Genomic DNA, 20,674 nt, shown 5'->3' with positions numbered 1-20,674 from the left:
GACCAAACTGGCTCAGTGGTTGAGCGCTGACCGATGCACCAGGTGGCCACCATGCAAGTCCCGGTCAGGGTATCTCCCCAGGTTGCGGGGGATAGAAAGACAGATAGGTGGATAGGTAGGTAGGTAGGTAGATAGGATATACCTATCTCCTGCTGGTTTTGTTTCTCTAGAGAACCCTCGCTAGGACACCCCACTGCCCACTCCTGAGTGGCTTCTGCCAGTTACTCTGCCACAGGCCTCCTTTATTTCCTTCATGGCGCCCATCACTACTTGCAATTTCAGGTTTGCTTACCCGTTTATGCTCCACCCATAGTAATAGGGGGCCCACGCGGCAGGGGCCTGTCTTACTCAATGCCTGGCGCTTAGCAAACACTCAGGAGGCGGAAAGGAGCAATGGAGGAGTCATGTAAGGAGTGTATTGTGAGAAACAACGGAGGCGTGATGCCAGAAACATCCCAGAGCTTCTCGTGAGCCCCCCGTCAGTCCCCACAAGGCCCGGAGCTGCTAACGCGTGTCGCCTCCCATTACCCCGCTGGGCCCATGACACTGCTGGTGTCGTGCTGCCTCAGAACCAAAGCGCTGCATTCCCCGCGCTGGGAATCACTGCCTGCCACGGCCTGGGCTCCAAAATCACATCACACACAGCCCGAGGCCGCAGGGGGAGGGTTTCAGAGGCCGAGTCCCAGTTCGTTCGTTTCATGTCTTTACCATTTTGTGGGTCCGATGCCTCCTGCTTTCTGGAAGCCGGGCCTACGGGAAGGTTTCTGTGCAAATTCTGGAGCTGGTGAGTCTGCAGCAGTGCCAGCAGGGGGAACGCTGGGCAGCGACTCAGGGACAGGTCTGGGGACGAGGAGGGGAAACAACGCCAGAGGGAAGAGTGACTCTGAGCAGAGCCCATCAGGACTGTTCAAAGCGACTGTCCTTGCTCCGTGGGTCGCTGCCTCACGGGGATAAGGATCAAGGTTTGGTTTCTGTCCACAAAAGTTTTCCCAACCAAAATGGAACAACAAACACACTCCGGCCAGTTCTTGGCTTTCTCCTCAGTGCCATGTTAGCCAAACGGGGTAGAAGGACCTGAACCCCGACCCCCACTGTCTGAGCAGCCGCCTCCTGGGAGGAAGGCGGTGCATCATGGCGGCCCAGGCCAGGCCAGAGCCGTGGATGTCACAAAGTCATCATTGTGGGCGAGCGCTGCACGTCTCGTGTCCCCTGGGCTGGATTCCCACCGGCGGCTGTGAAGCCCGACTCCATCATCTCCCGACACACACCCCACGCTGAGCGGCAGCCCCTCCTCCAGGAAGCCTTCCTGAGCTCCTCGAGCAGTGGATTCTACGCTCTGAGGTCGGAGGTCCCACCCGGTGCACCCCCGGGTCCCAGGCGTGGAACAGGCGCCACTCTGGGCGGCTCAGGGCACTGGCCACGTGGGTCTCAGCATTTCCCTCTCTCCTCCAAGGGGAGCCACGAGCGTGGGTTCTGGAAAGCGAGGAACGGGAGGGGTGGCTCAGTCGTCCTCCTCCTCGTCCTCCTCCTCGGCATCCTTGTTGGGGGTGCACCTCTGGAAGCACTGCACCACGGTGGCCAGGAAGAAGCTGGAGATGATGGCGGCGATGGACACGGCCACGCCCGAGAAGATGATGATGAACAGGTCTGTGAGCGAGAGGCTGAACCTGCACTCGCTGAAGCTGGCCTCCGACAGCTGGCGCAGGAACACCCTCCTGTTCTCGGGGGGCAGGGAGCACTGGATTTCATCGAGGCCTGGAAGGGGTGGGCAGGATGAGAGACAGGTTTAGGCTGTAGCATGGGATTGCCTAAAAGTTGGCAAGGCCAGTGCTTGCAAAGTGCAAAGCAGAAGCAGCCCCCCCAAAAAACAAAAGGGGGAGAAGTTGATTGGAATGGAATTTGAGCCTTTTTAAAAGCCCCCTGTAACTACGATGGGAGACATGTTTTTAAAAAATATATATGTATTTTTATTGATTTCAGAGAGGAAGGGAGAGGGAGAAAGAGATAAACACATCAATGATGAAAGAGAATCATTGATAGGTCAACCACTGAGCAACACCAGCCTGGCCATGGTATCTTCTGATTTTGAGTCACTCAGGATGGTGATGGGAAGGCAGCATAAACTTTTAGGGTTTAGGGCCTCTGTAGACCCTAATCCAGACCTGGTAATACCTAGCCCCTGGAAGGGGGGGTGGAGGGTGGGGCAGATGCCGTGGGATGGGGGCCACTAGTGTGTGTTACCAAGCATAATCTGAACATCCCAACTGATACACAATATGAACTACATACAAAGTATAGACTTCAGATACAAAAAAAATGCATGACATTCAAATGCATAAAGAACTCACATTTTCTGTTTCTTACGTGGAAGAAGAGAAAAACAAAATAGTAACTCACCCTCCTATTGCACTTGCGAAGTACAAACACTGTTCTAAGTGCTACATACATATTAACTTCTGATTCGCACCACCACCTTCTGAGGTAGGCACTGTTATTATGCCAACTACGGACGAGAAAACTGAGTGTATAGAGCTTGCTGTGTCAGCAACACAGCTTCTCAGAGATATAAGAACACCATGTGTCATTAAGCACAACTGCTGCGATCTCTGCTTCCCTCTGGCTTCCTTTCAACCCTCGGGAAAACCTTCCATTGCTCGCTTTTTCAGCGCTTCCTGGATTCAAAAGCTGACCCTCAACCCATCTCCAGCATTACCTGAAAGTCGAGATGATTTCTTCACATCACGCTAATTAACTGGTTTCTGTCTTGCAAAGAGTGGCCCTGCTCATTGCACAGCAAACCTGCAACTACCCTTTGGGGTCTTTATTTGCATACTAGAGGCTGGTGCACAAAATTTATGCATGGGTAGGGTCCGTAGGCCTGGCTGGTGATCAGGGCTGATCTGTGGGAGTGACCAGTGGGGCAACCGGGGGGCCCCTGCTGGCACCGCCTTGGCTGGCCTGGGGCCTGCAGGCTGGGGGAAGCTCTTGCATTGAGTGTCTTCCCCCTGGTGGTCAGTGCGTGTCATAGCAATGGTCATTCCATTGGTCGTTCTGCAGTTCAGTCAATTTGCATATTAGGCTTTTATTAGATAGGATAGTTCCTTCTCCAAATCAGAAACAGAAGAGGAATGAAGAGTGGCTGAGATTCCTCCTTTCTTCTGTTCTGGCCCATCTTTTATGTGTCAATAGCCAATCTATGATGCTCTCCTCCCCATGGGAACCATTGCCTAGCAACCAGACTCACAGTCCCTCCTCCCAGACTCAGTTCCTACCTTCTATACCCAAGGAATTAACTGGACCAGAGCTCTTCAGGTTTCTCCAGCTTCCACTTGACTACAATTTATGACTGTTTCCTTTTTTTGAAGAAGTCAAACTTTTGTTTACTTCTTTTGAGCATTTTAAATGCCTTTGGACAGAACAGGAAAGCTTTAAGACAGTGTTTTATTGGGATTTCCTTGTGGACACTTTTCTTCAATGGAAAAGTGGGAAAATCAATCGATCTGCCTCCTCTTTTCTTTTTAAGGCATATATTTTTTAATTGATTGTTTTAGAGAGAGAGAAGAAGGGAGGGAGAGAGAAACATCAATGTGAGAGAAAAACATTGATTGGTTACCTCTCATATGAGGCCCAAGCGGGGACCAAACCCACAACCCTTTGGTATACAGGACGATGCTCCAACCAACTGAGCCACCTATCCAGGGCTTGACCCACCTCCTCTTAACATCCCCCCACCCCCAGCCAAAGGTGTTATGAAAATAAACAATATGGACACCAATAAGCGGTATGAAGCACAGGCAGTTTCTAAAGCCAAGGTAACACTTGCCAAGATAACATTCAAGCCGTAAGAGGTCATCATTACCTAGAGAAACGCTGTTTAATTCCTCGTTCAATGGGCTGCATTCGCGGGAAAGCAACACAACAAAACACCACCAGCTACAGAGCCCGCCCCGACTCCTCACGCCAATCCTGCTTTCCCCAGTGTTCTTTGTGCCTTGGGATTACTTTGGCATTTTTACAGAGTGACGCTTTGAGGAAATGTCACCTCACATTTCTCTGTGGCTAGAAGAGACAGACCTGTTTAAAAACCGCCGCACATGAGCCCAGCCAGGGTGGGAGACTCCGGAACACACTCAAAGGCGCTTTCGCGATTAAGATCCACCGGCTTGATGGGTTTCCACAGCTCACAAAGGGCCGGGAAATAAGAAGAGTCAGACAAAGAGTCAGCTGGGCCTGCAGAGGGGGCAGAGCATCGCTGCCAGGGCCTTCGAAAGACGCATTCCATGCCAACTGCAGCCTTGGGAGATGGGGTACCCTGACTTTGGGGTTCCCTCTTCTCTCCTGCAGGATCCTACCTTAGACCAGAATTTCTCAGCCTCCCCTACTGACAATTGGGACTGGATAACTCTATAATGTGGGGGCGGGGCTCTGCACTGAAGGGTGCTTATCATCGTCCCTGCCCTCTGCCTGCTAGAGGCCGGGAGCATGTCCCCTCCCACTGTGACAAGCAAAAATGTCTCCAGCCCGGCCGTCGTGGCTCAGTGGTTGAGCATTGACCTATGACCCAGGAGGCCACGGTGCAATTCCCGGTCAGGGCACATGCCCAGGTTGTGGGTTTGATCCCCAGTGTGGGGCGTGCAGGAGGCAGCCAATCAATGATTCTCTCTCATCATTGATGTTTCTCTCTCCCTCTCCCTTCCTCTCTGAAATCAATAAAAATATACTTTTTGGGGAAAAAACAACAACTGTCCAGACAGTGCCACATGTCCCCAGGAGGGGAGTGGGAGAGGAGACAGAATCCCCTGCTCTAGGCCGAAATGTTCAGCTAAGTGGGTAACCTTCTAAGGCAGGGCTACTCTTAGTTACTAGGCAGACATTTCGTTATTAAACAGCTTTCTTTGATTCATGCATTAAACAAAATGGGTGAGGCTTCACGCTAGATACAAAAAAGGAAGAATGAAAAAAGGAAGGAGGGAAGGGAGACAGGGAAGGTAGAAAAAAGGTAGAGAAAGAGGAGAGACTTAAGTCTAATGGGAGGGGCATCAGGACACAGGCACAAATGAGATATTTTTTTAAATATATATATTTTTTATTTTTTGTTAATCCTCACCCAAGGATATTTTTCCATTGATTTTTAGGGCAAGTGTAGGAGAGAGGGAAAGACAGAGAGAAACATCGATGTGAGAGAAACAGATTGATTGATTGCCTTCTGCGCACACCCTGACCAGGGCCCGGGCTGGGGAGGAGCCTGCAACCAAGGTAACTGCCCTTGACTGGAATTGAACCCAGTCCCTCTGGTTCTCAGGCCGATGCTCTATCCAATGAGCCAAACTGGCTAGGGCTATATTTTTATTGATCTCAGAGAGGAAGGGAAAGGGAGATAGAGATAGAAACATCAATGAGGAGAGAGAATCATTGATCAGCTGTCCCCTGCATGCCCCACACAGGAATTTGAGCTCGCAACCCAGGCATGTGCCCTGACTGGGAATCAAACCACAACCTCCTGGTTCGTAGGCCAATGCTCAACCACTGAGCCACCCGGCCGGGCCACAAATGATATTTTAAGAGAGAAAATGAAAAGTTGCACTGTGATCCAGGGACAGCCGGAGGAGTTAAGAAGTGAGAGCCAGGGCCTTGGGGGGAGGTGGGAAGGGGCAGAGGAAGGAAGCGTGGGGCCCATGGAGGAGAGGAGGTTGCTCTCTATGACCTTCCCTCCTGATCTGGAATGTTCTCTCACCATCTCCTAAGCGCCTCAGTTAACACGTGGCATCCACGTGTGCCGGCGGCCAATCTTAGGGCCTTACACGCATTAGCCTATTTAATCTTAATGCCCATTCAATGAGGAGCCACTGTAATTGTCCCCATTTTACAGATGATGGAACTGAGCTGTCAAATGACCTGTCCAGGAAATGACAGAGCCGAGACTGACCCCGGCCACCACACCACCCCCCTCGTCTCAGAGGTCAGCCCCACCCGGTGCCTCAGAACAAGTTCCCTCCAGACAGAGTGTCTTTCAGAAGGAGGCCCTGGAGCCCTCCTGCGTCCCTCCTGCCCAGGCCCTGACCTGGACGGACCAGACCGGGAAGCTCAGGCTGCCAGCGCAGCCTCTGGACGCCCTTGTCAGGGGACGGGCTCCTGGCTGCTCCGAAATGGGCACATGGACGGACAGCACCAGGAACTCAGGTTTGGATTAAGCGACTAAAATTCGCAGCCAAGAGCCCCGCTCGGGCTGCCCAATGCTTTCGTTTGTCATCGCCAGGTCTTTGACTTTAAGAATCGAAAAAACACTTAAATCAGGAGACGAGGCAGTGTTGTCACATGGAGACAACGGTCAGGCTCTTGTAATGAGACAGGACCCAGGCCGTGGGCCTGCTCACCCACCGTGTCACCTGGCTGGCCCCTGCGCAAGCATCCGAGTGTACAACCCCCCAGGGCAGCGAGCCTGTCGCCTGTCTGTCGCCGAGGCAGCTGGGCAGTGAAAGGCAGGGGTAGGAGTTGAGGAAAAGACCATCCACCTGTGACTAAGATCTCCTGGGAGCCCGAAACCCACCCATGTGCCCTGACCGGGAATCGAACAGGGGCCTCCTGGTGCATTAGTTGACACTCAACTATGAGCCGCACCAGTCAGGGTGGAGCTGGCTCATTCGATGCTGAGCCTGTCCCTGGTGTTTCTTCAGTGTGTGAGTTACCTGATATCCCTGAAACAAGCCCCTTTTTTGCTCACACTTGCTAGAGTTGGCTGACATGGCTTTTTTGTTTTGTTTTGTTTTGTTGTAATATATTTTTATTGATTTCAGAGAGGAAGGGAGGGGGAGAGAGAGATAGAAACATCAATGATGAGAGAGAATCATTGATCAGCTGCCTCCTGCACGCCCCACACTGAGGATTGAGCCCACAATCCAGGTACATGCCCTTGACCGGAATCGAACCTGGGACCCTTAGTCCACAGGCCGATGCTCTATCCACTGAGCCAAAGCAGTGAGGGTGGCTGCCATTGTTTATACTCAAGAGGTCCAATCAACAGACTGGAGGGAGATGGAGTTCAAGGATGGGCTGACACCTGTCTTGTCCATCCCTGTCCCACAGCCACAGATCATCCCGCTCTGCCAGCTGTCCTACCAAACCGCGTGCGGGGTGGCTGCAGGGCCCGAGAGAGTGGGAAGGACCAGTGCCACTGGCCTCTTCTCCCAGGGAGAAAACCCAGGGAGCAGGTGCACTGAGGGGATGAGGCCCTGCCGACAGCCCCCTGCTCCCTGCCTTCATGGGCACTGCTCCTTCTCTGCCAGGGCACACTCGGGAGAGACGGGCCCCTTCCTTGTGCAGGGGGCTCCGTACCTGCCTGCCGTCACCCCTCCGGGCTCTGTCCCCTTCACTAATGACTTCTTCCCAGCAGCTGACACCTGAGCTGGGGAGGGTGAAGAGCTGCCATTCTCCCGAAATAGATGATGACACAGAGGAAGGCTGAGAGGAGATTAATCTTTCATCCCTTGTCAGCGCATGGGCCCGCGGCCAGGGGATCTCTCGGGGCCTTTCCCGGATCTGGCCTCCGGGAGCTGCCGCACCCAGATCAACAACAGGCTCCCCTAAGCACTTGTTGTCATTAAACATGTTTTTTGGCTCGGCTGGTGTGGCTCAGTGGTTGAGCATTGTCTTATGAACCACGAGGTCACCGTTCAATGACCAGTCAGGGCACATGCCTGGGTTGTGGGCTCCATCCCCAGTGGGGGTTGTGCAGGAGGCAGCCAATCAATGATTCTCTCTCATCATTGAAGTTTCTATCTCTCTCTCTCCCTCTCACTTCCTCTCTGAAATCAATAAAAATATATTTTAAAATATACGTATTTTTTGTTTTCCTAATTCCATTTACTGCAGAGGTGGGCAAAAGTAGGTTTATAGTTGTGAGTATGCAAAACCCAGAGTTTACTCCTGTACTATTATTTATTACTTACTGTATTATTTTCCAATGGAACAACAGTAAACCCACTTTTGCCCCACCCTGTATACAAAGCCTGTTTACACAGAACAGAAATAAAAAGGGGAACAAAAGGACTCACAAATACATATCTAACACCATTCTAGATTTTCCTGTGGGACCTGTACACAAATCCTCCAAGTAGAAATATACTCCGCCATTCTGTGGGCTAACCAGACCAGGAACACCTCTCCATTTAACCCATACAATGATCACCTGTCAGCTGTAACGGCTACGGGTATTTTACTGTGTAGATGAGCCGTGACTTACCCAACCCCAGGATGTTTGCGGTATTTTTCTTACTAGAAGCAGAGCTGCGAGGAGCATCCGTGCACAGATTCTTAATTGTTTCCCAAGACGCATTCCCACAAGTTGAAGATTGTGAGAGAGGCCCTGAACCCATGCCAATCACGACTTTTTGTCACTCTCCACCTTTGCCAGTCTGCGCTGTGAAATGGCACATTGTTGATTTAGTCCGCCTTTCTCTGACGTTGTCTGCTGCGCTCATTGACCACTTGGGGTGTTCTGTGAGCTGTCTGCCAAGACCGAAGAGCCTGCAAGTCTTCCCGAGGTGTGAGAAGGCCCAAGGCACATGGGGACAGAGTGGCTGCTCTTCACCCCACTCCCTGCTGGAGCTACAGGTCCCGGGAAGGGGCTCCCCCTCCCACACCCTGGAAGAAGGACTAACACCGGTTCTCCAGGGACCAGTGGGCGTGGGTCCCACGGCTCTCAGCCAGAGCTCACTCCTCTGCTGCCCACTGGAGTGAGGGCTCAGCCTGGGCTGGCGAGGCACCTTGCCAGGCCCTCCCCACTAGCCCCCCAAACTCCAAACCGAAAGGACCAAAAACAGAGCAGCTTTTGTCCTTCCACACACACAGGGAGCCTTTCAGCCAGGGCCTCCTGCCTTCACAGCATCTCAGATCAGAGGGCACCTTTGACGTGTTCGTTCCCCTCCCTGTCACCTCTCCCCCTCTATTTTACCGATGTGAGGCCCAGAGAGGTTAGGCCAGTGGTCGGCAAACTCATTAGTCAACAGAGCCAAATATCAACAGTACGACGATTGAAATTTCTTTTGACAGCCACATTTTTTAAACTTAAACTATATAGGTAGGTACATTGTATTAACTTCATTAGGGTACTCCTAAGCTGGCCTTTGCTAAAAACGTCCTCAATCTGATTGAGGTACGTTCGCTGAGGTCGACCCCTTCCAACTCTCCCATCCACACTCGTCTTGTAGACTTGTTTCGTCTGTCTCAGTGGTCGGCAAACTCATTAGTCAACAGAGCCAAATATCAACAGTGCTTCTTCAAAACAGACTCACCCAGGCCGAAAACTGACTTCTGCGCATGGGCCATGAAGTTTCGATTACACTGTACGTGCGCGCCCGCACGTGGTATTTTGTGGAAGAGCCACACTCAAGGGGCCAAAGAACCACATGCGGCTCGGGAGCCACGGTTTGCTGACCACTGGTTAGGCAACTTGTCTCAGGTCACAGGGAGTGCGGGTGGAACCCAGCTCTGCTGACTCCCTGTGCAGTGCTCTTTCTGGGCACCAGGGTCTCAGAGGACTATGAGCTCCTGGAGAAGTTGCGGGTAACACAGCCCGTGCTGCGAAGGAAGACTGCACGAAGGGGCATCTGGGGTGTGCCCGCCTGCTCCTGCTGCTGGGGGTTGGGATGCCTGGAAACACCGGCTCTAATTTCTGATAGTGCTGCCCTCTGTTCCCCTCCATCACTTTCATTAACTGCCGATTGCTGCGTAGGGAAAATTCCCCGCTGTCCGCCCTGTCTCAGCCGGCAGACACTTCTCCTGATTAAACAGTCAGCTGATGTCCACCAGAGGAAGCTGTACCAGCAGCACCGGGTCAAGGGCTCCCGCGTGGTCCTGGCCCCACCGAGCGTGTCTGTAGAGGGCAGCGGCGAGGAGTGAGTCCTGCACCAGGACTGTGACTTGTGTCTGCTACCCTACACTCAGGCCCATCTCCCACCCCGAGCCTGAGGACAGAAACACAGTCACATGCACAGCATGGGAAATCAACTGACCTGCAGGCAGTTTTCCTAACCTGTCCTCCTCCGGGAGGAAGTGAGCAGAGACGGTCACTGAGGGCCTAAAGTGTTATTCTCCGGGTGGCATGTATGTGTTTTCCACGACCACCACCAACATCACCATCACTACCGCATCTCCACCGTCACTGCCATTGCTACCTCCATCACCTCCCCTGTGTCTACCATCTCCACCATGATGCCCACCTCACCCATGTTCACCATGATGTCCACCACCTCCTCCATGTCCATCTCTTCCCTGTGTCCACCATCTATCTCCATGCCCACTTCCACCATGTCTACCATTGTCACCATGATGCCAACCTCCACCACTTCTACCACCACCACTGCCACCACCTCAATTATCCATAACAGATGCTTGCTATGAGTTGGGTCCTGGGCCGAGTGCCTGGGGTACCAACCCGTGTCTCATTATGATTGATGATCCGGTCAGAGAGAATCTCCTGACACAGTCAGTGTGAGGAAATGTACATGGCCCTGGGAGGCTGGGACCTCCCACAGCTCATGGCAATCAATGCTCCCTGCTGCCTCTGGGTGCTCAGAGGCACCCACTGTGGCTCCCTCCCGGACCTGCCCTTCTCAATACCCAGAGTCCCAGGTTGATCTCTAATGACGGGCTCTCTGCTCAGCTGGGAAAAGCAACAGGAACATCCTTGGGTTGAAAAGGGGCATGTGTGTTAGTGGGCCCCCTCCAATGACATGGTTGATCATGATTTTACATTCTACAAGGAAGGACTATTTATAGAAACTCCCACTATTTTTCAGGAACTATATTAAGTACTTTACCATTATCATCTCACTTAATCCTCTTTCTCAACAGCCCTTCAGAGCACTAGTTCTCAACCCGGGTGACTTTCCCGCTCAGGGAGCATTTGGTGATGTCTGGAGAGATTTGCAGTTGTCACTCCTGGGTCGGGTGCTACTGGCATTGAGTGGGTAGAAGACAGGGATGCTGCTGAACATCCTACAGGGCACAGGACAACCTCCAAGGCAAAGAACCAGCCAGTCAATCATGATGGGCTGAGATGCCCTGCTTTAAGGTAATTTATTTTTCTACCCCCATGAAAACATTTTTTAATTGTAGTAAAATACCACAGCATAAATAACATAAAATTTACCATCGGAGCTATTTTTAAGTGTACTGGTACAGTTCAGTGGCATTACATACTGTTGTGCAACCATCACCACCATCCATCTCCAGAACAACTTTCACCTTATAAAATTCAATCTCTGTCCTCATTAAACACTAACTCCCCATTTCTCCCTCCTCTAGGCCCCGGCAGCCACCATTCTACTTCCTGTCTCTATGCATTTGACTGCTTTCAGGTGCCTCAGACAAGTGGCCTCAGACACTATCTGTCCCTTTGTAAACCGCTTACCCCAAAGCTCATCCACACTGTAGCATGGGTCAGGATTCCCTTCCCTTTAAGGCTGAAGGATACCTCACTGTATGGATGGGCCCCATCTTGCTCATCCATTCACCCGTCAATGGACACTTGGGTTGCCTCCACCTTGGGCTCTTGAGCGTGGGTGTACAATGTGGGGTACTTTTTAGATGCAGAGACAGGGGCTCAGAGGAGCTGTGTGACTTGCCCCAAGTCATACAGCTCGTCTGAGAGGGTCCTGATTTAAAGGCAGGCCTGGCCACAAAGCCCACCCTCTCTCCATGACACCACCGTGCCCTCGGTATTCCAGGGGCTCACGCAGAGACGGGTCATCTTGGAACTCACCAGACCTCTCCTCGGGGGACACTTTCATCCAAGCCATGGAACGGGACTTTGTGTCTCCCCCGTCTCTGCTCAGTGATGCTCCTTCCCTCTCTCCTCTGGACCCCGTTCATCCCTCCCTGTCACCCATGACATTGGGATGGGCTGGGGCAGGGAGGGGAGAAGGAGGGTGGGAAGAATCCTCTTGTGGGCCATGGGAAGAATCTGGGTTTAAGTACCATGGAAGCCATGGGAGATTTCCAAACACACCTTATACTGCGTTAGCTGCTGGGATTTCAAGGAGAAACGAGACACATTTTGTCCTTGAAACGGGCCAGACTCATGAGCTGCCAATATCAAGCAGTGGTCATGGAGGCAGCACAGGATCCAATGAGAGTGCACAGGGCAGGCTCCCAACTCAGCCTCGGGGTGCCCAGAGCGGTGGACGCTGGGAGCGAAGTGAGAACCAGAAAGGTAGAAGTAAAGGTGAGAATCGGGACCTGGGACAGTTGGGCGAGGACCTGAGGGCAGGAGCCCAGGACGGTCCCCAGGCCTGGAGGTGTGCACTCCGCTGTGACCCGGGGCGGCCCGTTCAGGATGCGATTTGGAGACTTGGCTCCTGTACCCGTGAATGTGCCAGACCCAGGTACTCACGACAACCCACACGACATGGGGCCCTCAGCGCACTTCCAGCCTGAAGGAGACACAGCCTTCCAAGCACCTCATCCCAATCACACTGGAAACCACACGATTCGGGGACAGCGGGAGTTGGACGGCCACTTGGCTAAAAGGGCCTAACCCTTGGGAATCCGGGTCAGCTGGCACGGGGTCACCCAGCTAACGGTGGTCCTGGCCTCCCCAGAGCAAATCCCCAGCTGCGTGCCCCAGGCTGTCCTGGGTGGGCAGGAAGGCAGGGCCACTGTCCCCTGTTTCCCAGCAACAAGGTCACCCTGTGAGTGAAGCGACAGAGTGACATGATGAATGTGAGGTTTTCAGAAAGAGCCGGTGTTTGGGATGGAACAGCAGGACCCTGGGAGCCGGCTGTCCAGGGAGCAAACGAGGTGAGGTCGCCTCGGCCCGTGCACACAGTGGCCCCTTCCCCGGAGCTCCAGACCGTGGCACCCGTAGAAGCTGACACCTGGCCCTGGACACAAGTAATTGTGAGAAAGGTGACACCCGGGGACTTAATTCTAATTAAGAGGCAAATTAAAAATGCAGTAGCCCGTGGCACACAGGCCGTGTACAGACCTGTCAAAGGCAGAGGGAGACCTTGGTCAGCCCCTGCCAGGGGTTGGATAAACACACAAAACGTTCACTCAGCTGGGGATCAAAACTGCGATGCAAATGAAAGCAATGAGGGGACAGATTATTCTGCCAGTCCAATGTTTAAAAAGAATAAAGTTGGGAAAGGTGGGTGGCACGGGTACTCTCGACTGGCCACCAGTGTGCCCTGCCTGGGGCGCAATTGGGCAAAAATGTCTCCAGAGGTTTAAAATAAACATAGACTTTCCCTCTGTGTGCTCACCTCAAAAAATCCACCCCAAAGACATTCCCAGAGGTTTTCCTCTACACATATGAGGATGTTCAGCATTGTCTGTAGACAACAAAAATAAGGCATCTACCCATACGTCCAACAGGAGACAGGCCAGTTAATAGATTGATAAAATGACCCATTACGTGGCCATTAAGAGTTACATTTTCAAAAGCTAAGAACCATATGATTTCACTCATAGGTGGAATAGAAGACTGAAACTCATGAGTGAACACATACAGCAGTGTGGTGGTTGCTAGAGGGAAGGGGGTGGTTGGGAGAAGGGGGTCCCAATAGAAGGTGACAGGAGAAGACTTGACTTTGGGTGGCGGGCACACGGTGCAATATACAGATCTTGTCACACAGAAACCCACCCTGAAACCTATATGTTCATGTTGACCAATGTCACCCCAATACATTTAATTTTTTTTAAAGTTAAATTTTCAAAGTACTGCAAAGACAGGAAACTCTCACAACTCAGTAAGAGACACAAAATCAGCAAGAAGATGTATAATCTAGTATCAACTTGTTTAAGAAATATGTACGTGCTTAAGAATAAAACCAACTGAAATACAGAAAACCTTTAATGGTGGTAGGATTCTGGGTGCTTTTCATTTCTTTGTGAGACTTTTCCATAGCTCCCGCGTCTGGGTGGAGCCTGTTATTTCATCCTCCGGAAAATAAAACTGCTTTCCATTTTAAAGAAAAAGCAATAGGATCACCTTGGAGTCACCAGGGGAGAAAGTCATCAGCTTCGGTCTCTTTGGCTGGCCTACTGTCTGTTTTGTCAGTATGACAAGAAGTCCTCACTCTCCCCACCAAACCAGGCTCTCACAGTGTCTGACGTCAGAAAAGGAGAGTGGTTACTAGGAGATGGGAGCAGGGACCCCCAGAGAGCCGTGGGTCCAGCCTGGCAGGCAGGTTAGTGACATAGCTGGTGAGCACTCAACCTGCATGACACCCCTTCCCACAGGGCCCGAGCTGAGCCCAGAATGGTCTTTCCAGGAAGTTGCTCTGGGCAGAGGCCAGGTTAGCAGACCCAAGGCACAGCATGTGCACCTGTGTAATTGTGTCCCTGATCCCCACTCCTCTCCGCCTTCCCTCCCTGCTGCTGCCCATGTCAGGGTCTCTGGGCATGAGAATTAGTTCCCTTCACTTCCCTAGTAGGTGGGCCACACGTGGCTGTGGCTACAAAGGGAAGTGAAAGAGGGATCTTAGCTATTCAGTCTTCCCCCAGGGACCTGCGTGTGCCCTTCCTGAGATGGGCACTAGCATCATCCTCATTTTACAGATGAGGAAACTGGGGTACTGAAGGTCACCCAACTAGTAAGAAGTAGAGGCAGGATTTGAACCCAGCAGCTCAGTGCCAGAGTCCGGGCTCTCGGCCACTTTGTCCTGCACAAATGCAGGAAAGGAGGGAGGGGGTGCCTGAGGTTACAGGGCGCCCATCCTGTGCTAAGCATGACTGAGCCCTGGATGGAGCTGATCTCATTTAAACACGGTGTGGGATTCGGGGACTGCATGCTGAGGTTAGAGGTAGGGAAACGGAAGCGCAGGGAGGTCAGAGACTTGCTAGGATCATACGTCTGGGAGCAATGACATTTTACATTCACACTGCTCCTTCCTTCCACCGACATGATCTGGTTTTGATCCTGAAAATCACCAGGTCAGATGACTACACTGCATTCCAGGTGCCAGTTTCAAACAGGAGGAAGATGAGGCTCAGAGTTCAGTGACCCACCCAGAGTCACCCAGGTTTTAAGCGAGGACTCAAGTCTGTGTCTTCAGACTCCAAACCAAGGTCCCTGTCGAGGCCTCAGAGGCCAACCACAGCACGTCGGAGATGGGAACACTCAGGCCAACAGGACAGGTGGCCCGTTCACGGTCACAGCCATCGATGGCAGCACGAGGCTGACACCTACAGATCCTGACCCCAGAACACCCAGCCCTCACGGGGTGACGAGAGCCCGTATGTCAGCTCAGTGAACCGTGGGGGTAAAGATGCCAAGTCCAGGGTGAAGCAGAGGCAGAACCCATCAGAACCCAGGCCCCATCCACTGTGAGGTCGTCCTGCCTCCCGGGCAGCTTTGGTGGGGGGGGTCTGGGGAGCCCGGCCAGTGAATGAAGGCAAAGTTTAAAACTGGGGAGTCTGTACCTTTTAGGGCTTTTTTTGTTTGTTTGTTTAATAGGAGAGAGTCTGCCTGGGCTTAAAGTGGAAGCTTAGAGGCCTGCGCCTGCCGCGGAGTGACTGGCCCTGCCTGGGGTGGGGGCTTAGTTAGGTGTGGCATGAATATGTGAGCACAGGAATCCAGGGTGTAGGTGAGCAACATCCTGAATCCTCAGTGTATGGAAAAAGGATCTATGGAAGCTAAATCCGTATCGATGTCACCTTTTATCGTGTGTGCCACACAGCTCTGCCTCCTGTTCTACCCAGAGCCTTAGGGACATGCTGGAGGTCCCCAGCTGGAGGTGGAGGTGGAGCCAGGCTCTGGAGGCCTCTGCTGGGCCCCGTGTGTAAGGCTGGGGTCCCTGAGGGCAGGGACACTCCACTCCGCCTGCTCCCTGTCTGGGGCTCATCCCTGTGGATGCTGAGGTCCCTTCCTTCCCAGCTCTGCCTTTGCTTCCTTCCCACTGGCCTTCACGGGCCATAACTACCAGGCCCCGGTGCTCCTGTCTGCAGGTGGGGGTGCATGTCCCTGTCACCCCGGGAAAGCTGCACCAGGAAAGCGAAAGGTGCACCTGCTCACATTTTTATTTGCCGATTTCGCATCTGGGCTGCAAAATCACAGAGCCTGGCTCTCAGAGCGCTGCCATTCTCCCTCACCAGGAATATCCTCACCCCCTTCAGAGAGAAGGGCCAGCTGGGAGCTGAGAAACACACCTGCTCAGGCCCCGGAGGCTGCTGGGGAGTTCCTAGCGCTGCTGGCTCTCCACGCTCAGGGCAGTGAGAATGCGATCAGCTGTTTCCTATCAGGAGGGTGCCGTCCACTTAGAAGGGGTTGTTAGGTAACCCGCACCCACCGGTACTAGGACCCAGAGGCCCATGAGGTGCTTTCGGTCACGAGTGACGGAGAAATGACAGATCTCTAACTTTGGAAAGTGGGTTGTTGGAGAAGAGGGAGGGGGGGGGGAGTATTGCATCAGGGCCCAGAAACTCTGGAGAATCCAGGAGTGTCCCTCCCCAGCCCCTTTCCCCAGCAGGTTCCCAGAAAAAGTTCAGGCTAGGAACTTGCGAGGTTATAGCAGGGAGCAACTCTCATCCAGAACCGTCACTCACCAGCACCCAGACCTCTTCCAGGCTCCACCCCAGGCCCCTGGGCTGGGTGGCCTCGCCCGGCCCCCTTCCTCCTCCCTCCGCCAGCTCCGTCCCCACCCGCCCGCGCCGGCTCACCTTTGGGCAGCTTGGACGCGTTCTCCTGGATCCAGGTGAAGAGGTGGGCGAAGTCGCAGTCGCAGAGCCAGGGGTTGCCGTCCAGGCGCAGGGAGCGCAGCGCGGGCAGCGCGGCCAGGGCGGCCACGCTGAGGCTGCGCAGGTCGTTGTCGTTGAGCTCCAGCACCTGCAGCGACTCCAGGGTCTCGAAGGCCGCCTCGTGCACGCCCTCCAGGCGGTTGTTGGCCAGGCTCAGCCGGACCAGCCTCCCGGCCGAGCGGAAGGCGCCGGCGCCCAGCTGGGTCAGGTTGTTGTAGCTGAGGTCGAGGAAGGCGAGCTTGGCCGAGCCGCGGAACGTGCCCTCCTCCAGCGAGCGCAGCGAGTTGTTCCTGAAGTCCAGGTAGACCAGGTCGCCGTGGAAGATGAAGAAGTCCTCGGGGATGCGCTGGATGCGGTTGCCGGCCACCAGCAGCTTGCGCACGTCCAGCGGGAAGGGGTCGGGCACGCTGGGCAGCCCGCGGCCGCGGCAGTCCACGGTGTGCGGGTCGGGGCAGGCGCAGCCCGCGGGGCAGGCGCGGCCGGGCCCGAGCAGCAGCAGGAGGCTGCAGAGCCCGAGCGCGGCGGCGGCGGGTCCCGCGGGGGCGCGGGGGGCGGTGCGGGGGCGCATGGCTGACCCGCGCGAGCCGCGGCGACGGGGACCGGCTCTCGGGAGGGCAGGGCGCTGGGAGCTGGAGGGCGGCCGGGGCGGGGAGGGCGTGCGCCCGGCGCGCGGGGGCGAGTGAGCGCAGCGCGGGCGGACTAGGGGAGCCCGAGCAGAAGGCACGGGGGGGGGGGGCGGGGAGAGATGAGGGGGAGCCGGGAGGGAGGGGCGAGGGACTCGGGAAGGATTTGCCAGGACAGGAAGTTAACCCGCTGTTAAATCCCGGGGGAGAGACGGGAGCGGCGAGGGTGGCCAAGTGGTGGTCGCCAAATGCGGCCCCACCCGGACGGCTTACTTCGGGGACCTGATAAGCAGCTGCCGTGTGCGCTCGGCCAGGAGCCCTCGACGACTAAGCTCGATTACCGAGCGCATCCCAGCCCAGGCGGTGTCCCGGGCCCCGAGCCCGGTACCCCCACGCCCGCCAGGTGCCAAAGCACGCTCCCCGGGCGCCACCCGTTGCCAAAGGGAGCGCAACCCGGGTCACGGTGGCCCTGCGCCCGGAGCAATCCCGGCAGGCTCCTGGGGGGCCGCGACCCGGGCTGTCCATGGGGTTGGGCAGGGCGCCAGAGGATGGCTTTTCTTCCTCCCTCCCAACCCCTACCCCAATCTCAGCGAGGCCCGCGGGGTCCTGGGGGGGGGGGGTCCTCGAGGCTGGCAGCCGCCCCGACGCCCTGCTGTGACCAAAGGAAGTCCAAGGCCAGTCAGCACTTTCCACGTTGATCCCGTGCTCGTCAGGAACGGGCAGCGGCCAGTGTGGATCTGCTGCTGGTCTAGGAGGCCCACCCGAAGGGGTGTGGCCTGGGGTAAGGAGGCCTGGCTTCCCTGTTCTGTGGCCTCCGTGCCTCACTTCTCTGGACCCCCTGCGCCCCTCCGTAAAATGGGGAAAAGTCGTATGTCTGTCACCAGCTATGGAGGACCACCACGGGGTCAAGAAACCGAATTAAAAAATGATCTCTTCCCTCTTAACGCTCACTCCTCCCCCACCAGCTCCCAGCTTGGGTCCCCAAGGAAGCAGGTCAGGGAGGTGTCAAGGCTGAAAGCTCAGCAAGGCAGGTCACCTCCTCCCACTCTCTATTTAAGAAACTTTTCTAAGGAGAGGTCCCCACAGAGCCACCATGCTGAGGGCTATTTTGGTCCAAATACCCTGGAATTGATAAGCTGGACCAAAATAACCCAGGGAACAGCTGTTGGGCAACCGGCCCCAGAGACCCTGCCTGGCCCCTGCCCTGATGCGCTTTGGTGGAGCCTCGGACGCTAAAGCCACAGAGCTAAGCCCCAGCCTTTTTCCAAAGGTACATGGAGTCTTGGTGCCTTCGGCTGGATCAAAACCCTTAGCCTCTGGGTCTAAGCCTCTGGGTCTGAGCCAGCGGCTCCAAAGATGACGAGTTTCAGGAGCCCTGGGGAGCAGTGGGGAGGGGAGCTCTGAGCCGCGGGGGGTCCTACAGCTCTTTTCCTGCCTCCATGCCAGACCCCCTGAGGCTTCTGGGGGTGTCCCACTCTTCCGGGGTCCCCAGCTCAGGGGCTCAGCCCCCTTGCTGGTCTGTCTCCTCCTCTTGAAGAGGCAGGTGCCAGAGCAATGGTCTGAGCCCCCCCCAGAGTGGGTGAGCGTGCCCCACTGCATACACGATACATTGTAATGATCTGTGACGCCCCCACCTTTCCAGTTTGGGGCCTGGTTCCCGCGGCTCACTGCAGTGTTAGGGGAGCCTATCTATTACTGCGGGGAGCCCTCAGCATCGCTGCTTCAGGCCTCCTGCGTCCGGTTGGGCTATTTGTCTTACACGTGTGCGCCCTGTGCCTGTGTGTCTGAGGGTGGACAGCCCTGCCCAGTGGGCTGCATGGTTGGAGCCCTGGCCCTGGCCCCACCGCTAGCCACATGCCTCTCCTGGGCCACGGGACCTCTCTGGGGAATACTTCCCAGCCTGGTGTCCCCGGGCTCCTTGAGGATGAACTCTTTTCGGGATTTCAAACAGTGTGGTGGGAACTGGGCTCCACCTCTGCGGAAGTCACCGGAGTAAATGCTGCAGGTCTGGGCAGTGGGCTCGGGGTGGCCCTAGTTCTTGGGTGCCGAGTAGAAACCAGCGCGCATGGGTGACGCTGATGAATGAAAACAGCTGAATTTCTACTCAATAAATGCAGGGCAGTTAGCAAGGGCTTGCCGACAGGGGGGTGCATGGCAGTCAAATAATGAAAGGGGTCCCTGGTCATTCAAGTGTTGAGAAAAGCCACTCGCCACGGCCTCGATGCCCTCATCTTGAAACTAGAGAGAAGTGCCTTCTCTGCCCCTTCTCCTACCCTCCCCCTCCCGCCACAGGCGGCTCTGGGCCCCCTGGGAACCAGTGCTGTGGAACGTGATCTGAAAAGTGTTTGGTTCCCGCTGAACGTGAAAGTGGCCATAGTCTGGCTGTGGCAGGAACTCCTTGCCTCTTGCTTTGGGTGTTCCCCCCCCCCCCCGCAAAGTCCCCTGAATTCAAATTGAAGCCTTTTCATCAATATCGGCAGGACCAGGCGTGGCTGAGGTCTGTGGGGGGCAGGGAGGACCCCATCTTCCAGGATTCGCATCCCTTGGGAAAATGCGAGCCTTGCCACCTCTGGTTTCCCTGCAGGGAAAGCCTGGCTGTGACCTCAGCAAGGTCACAGGGCGAGCCAGTGACAGCTGCTGGAAATAGAACACAGGCATCCTGACACCCCAGCTGCTCCACGCCCCTGCTCCCTCCCGGGAAGGGGCCTCTCACAGCGTGAAGAAACCGCACAAGTGACTGGAGGGACCTTCAGAGACGCGGCTGGTCAGCTCCAGGCTTGTATTTATTCTCAGAATCAACACACTTTGTGATTCTCATTCAGGAGGCTCAAAACGGGGGGTGTGGCAAGCACCCAAGGTGTCCTGGTGTTTTCAAAGCTGACATCACGCCTTCCCCCACTGGCCAAGCTGAAACCCCACCCCTGCCCTGTGCTCCCCTAGCTACAGAGCACTTGCTGTCTCGTCTTGTCAGTGGCCCATGTCCGACTCCCCGTGAAGCCTTGGGGAGCTGTGTAGACAGTGGTACTCAGGGAATCCCCCATGTGGAGCCTGGCCCCTGTAAGCAAAAACAATCCAGTCAGTCTTGTTGCCAGATTGACCTCTAAATTAGCCAAAATTCTAGGCCCTAAATTATAAACAAGATGATGCCAGTATGGCACATGCAGGAGTATGAATGTAGGTGCAGACACTAGGGGTGAGTGATGAGTGTGGCTGGTGTTGGGTGATGTCATTTGGGTTACCGTTGTGATGAGCGCCTGGCTGACCTAGGTAGGAGCCATGAGAACACCCCATGGGCTCCAGGAAAGGAGATGCAC

The 20,674-nt window shown here is 54.8% G+C and overlaps 1 protein-coding gene across 1 annotated transcript; it reads right to left on the bottom strand.

The window, feature by feature from the left end:
* Positions 1-392: 392 nt before the first annotated feature.
* Positions 393-17,394, bottom strand: LRRC38 (leucine rich repeat containing 38). Its single transcript, XM_081085635.1, has 2 exons — positions 16,660-17,394; positions 393-1,755 (listed from the first exon to the last, which is right to left on the bottom strand). The coding sequence occupies exons 1-2, from the start codon at positions 17,303-17,305 to the stop codon at positions 1,502-1,504; spliced, it is 900 nt and encodes a 299-aa protein (XP_080941761.1). The 5' UTR covers positions 17,306-17,394; the 3' UTR covers positions 393-1,501.
* Between the last annotated feature and the right edge of the window lie 3,280 nt (positions 17,395-20,674).

This window comes from Myotis nattereri, assembly GCF_964212035.1.
Source record: "Myotis nattereri genome assembly, chromosome: 3".
NCBI lineage: Eukaryota > Metazoa > Chordata > Mammalia > Chiroptera > Vespertilionidae > Myotis > Myotis nattereri.
This window is presented reverse-complemented; position numbering and strand designations above follow the sequence as displayed.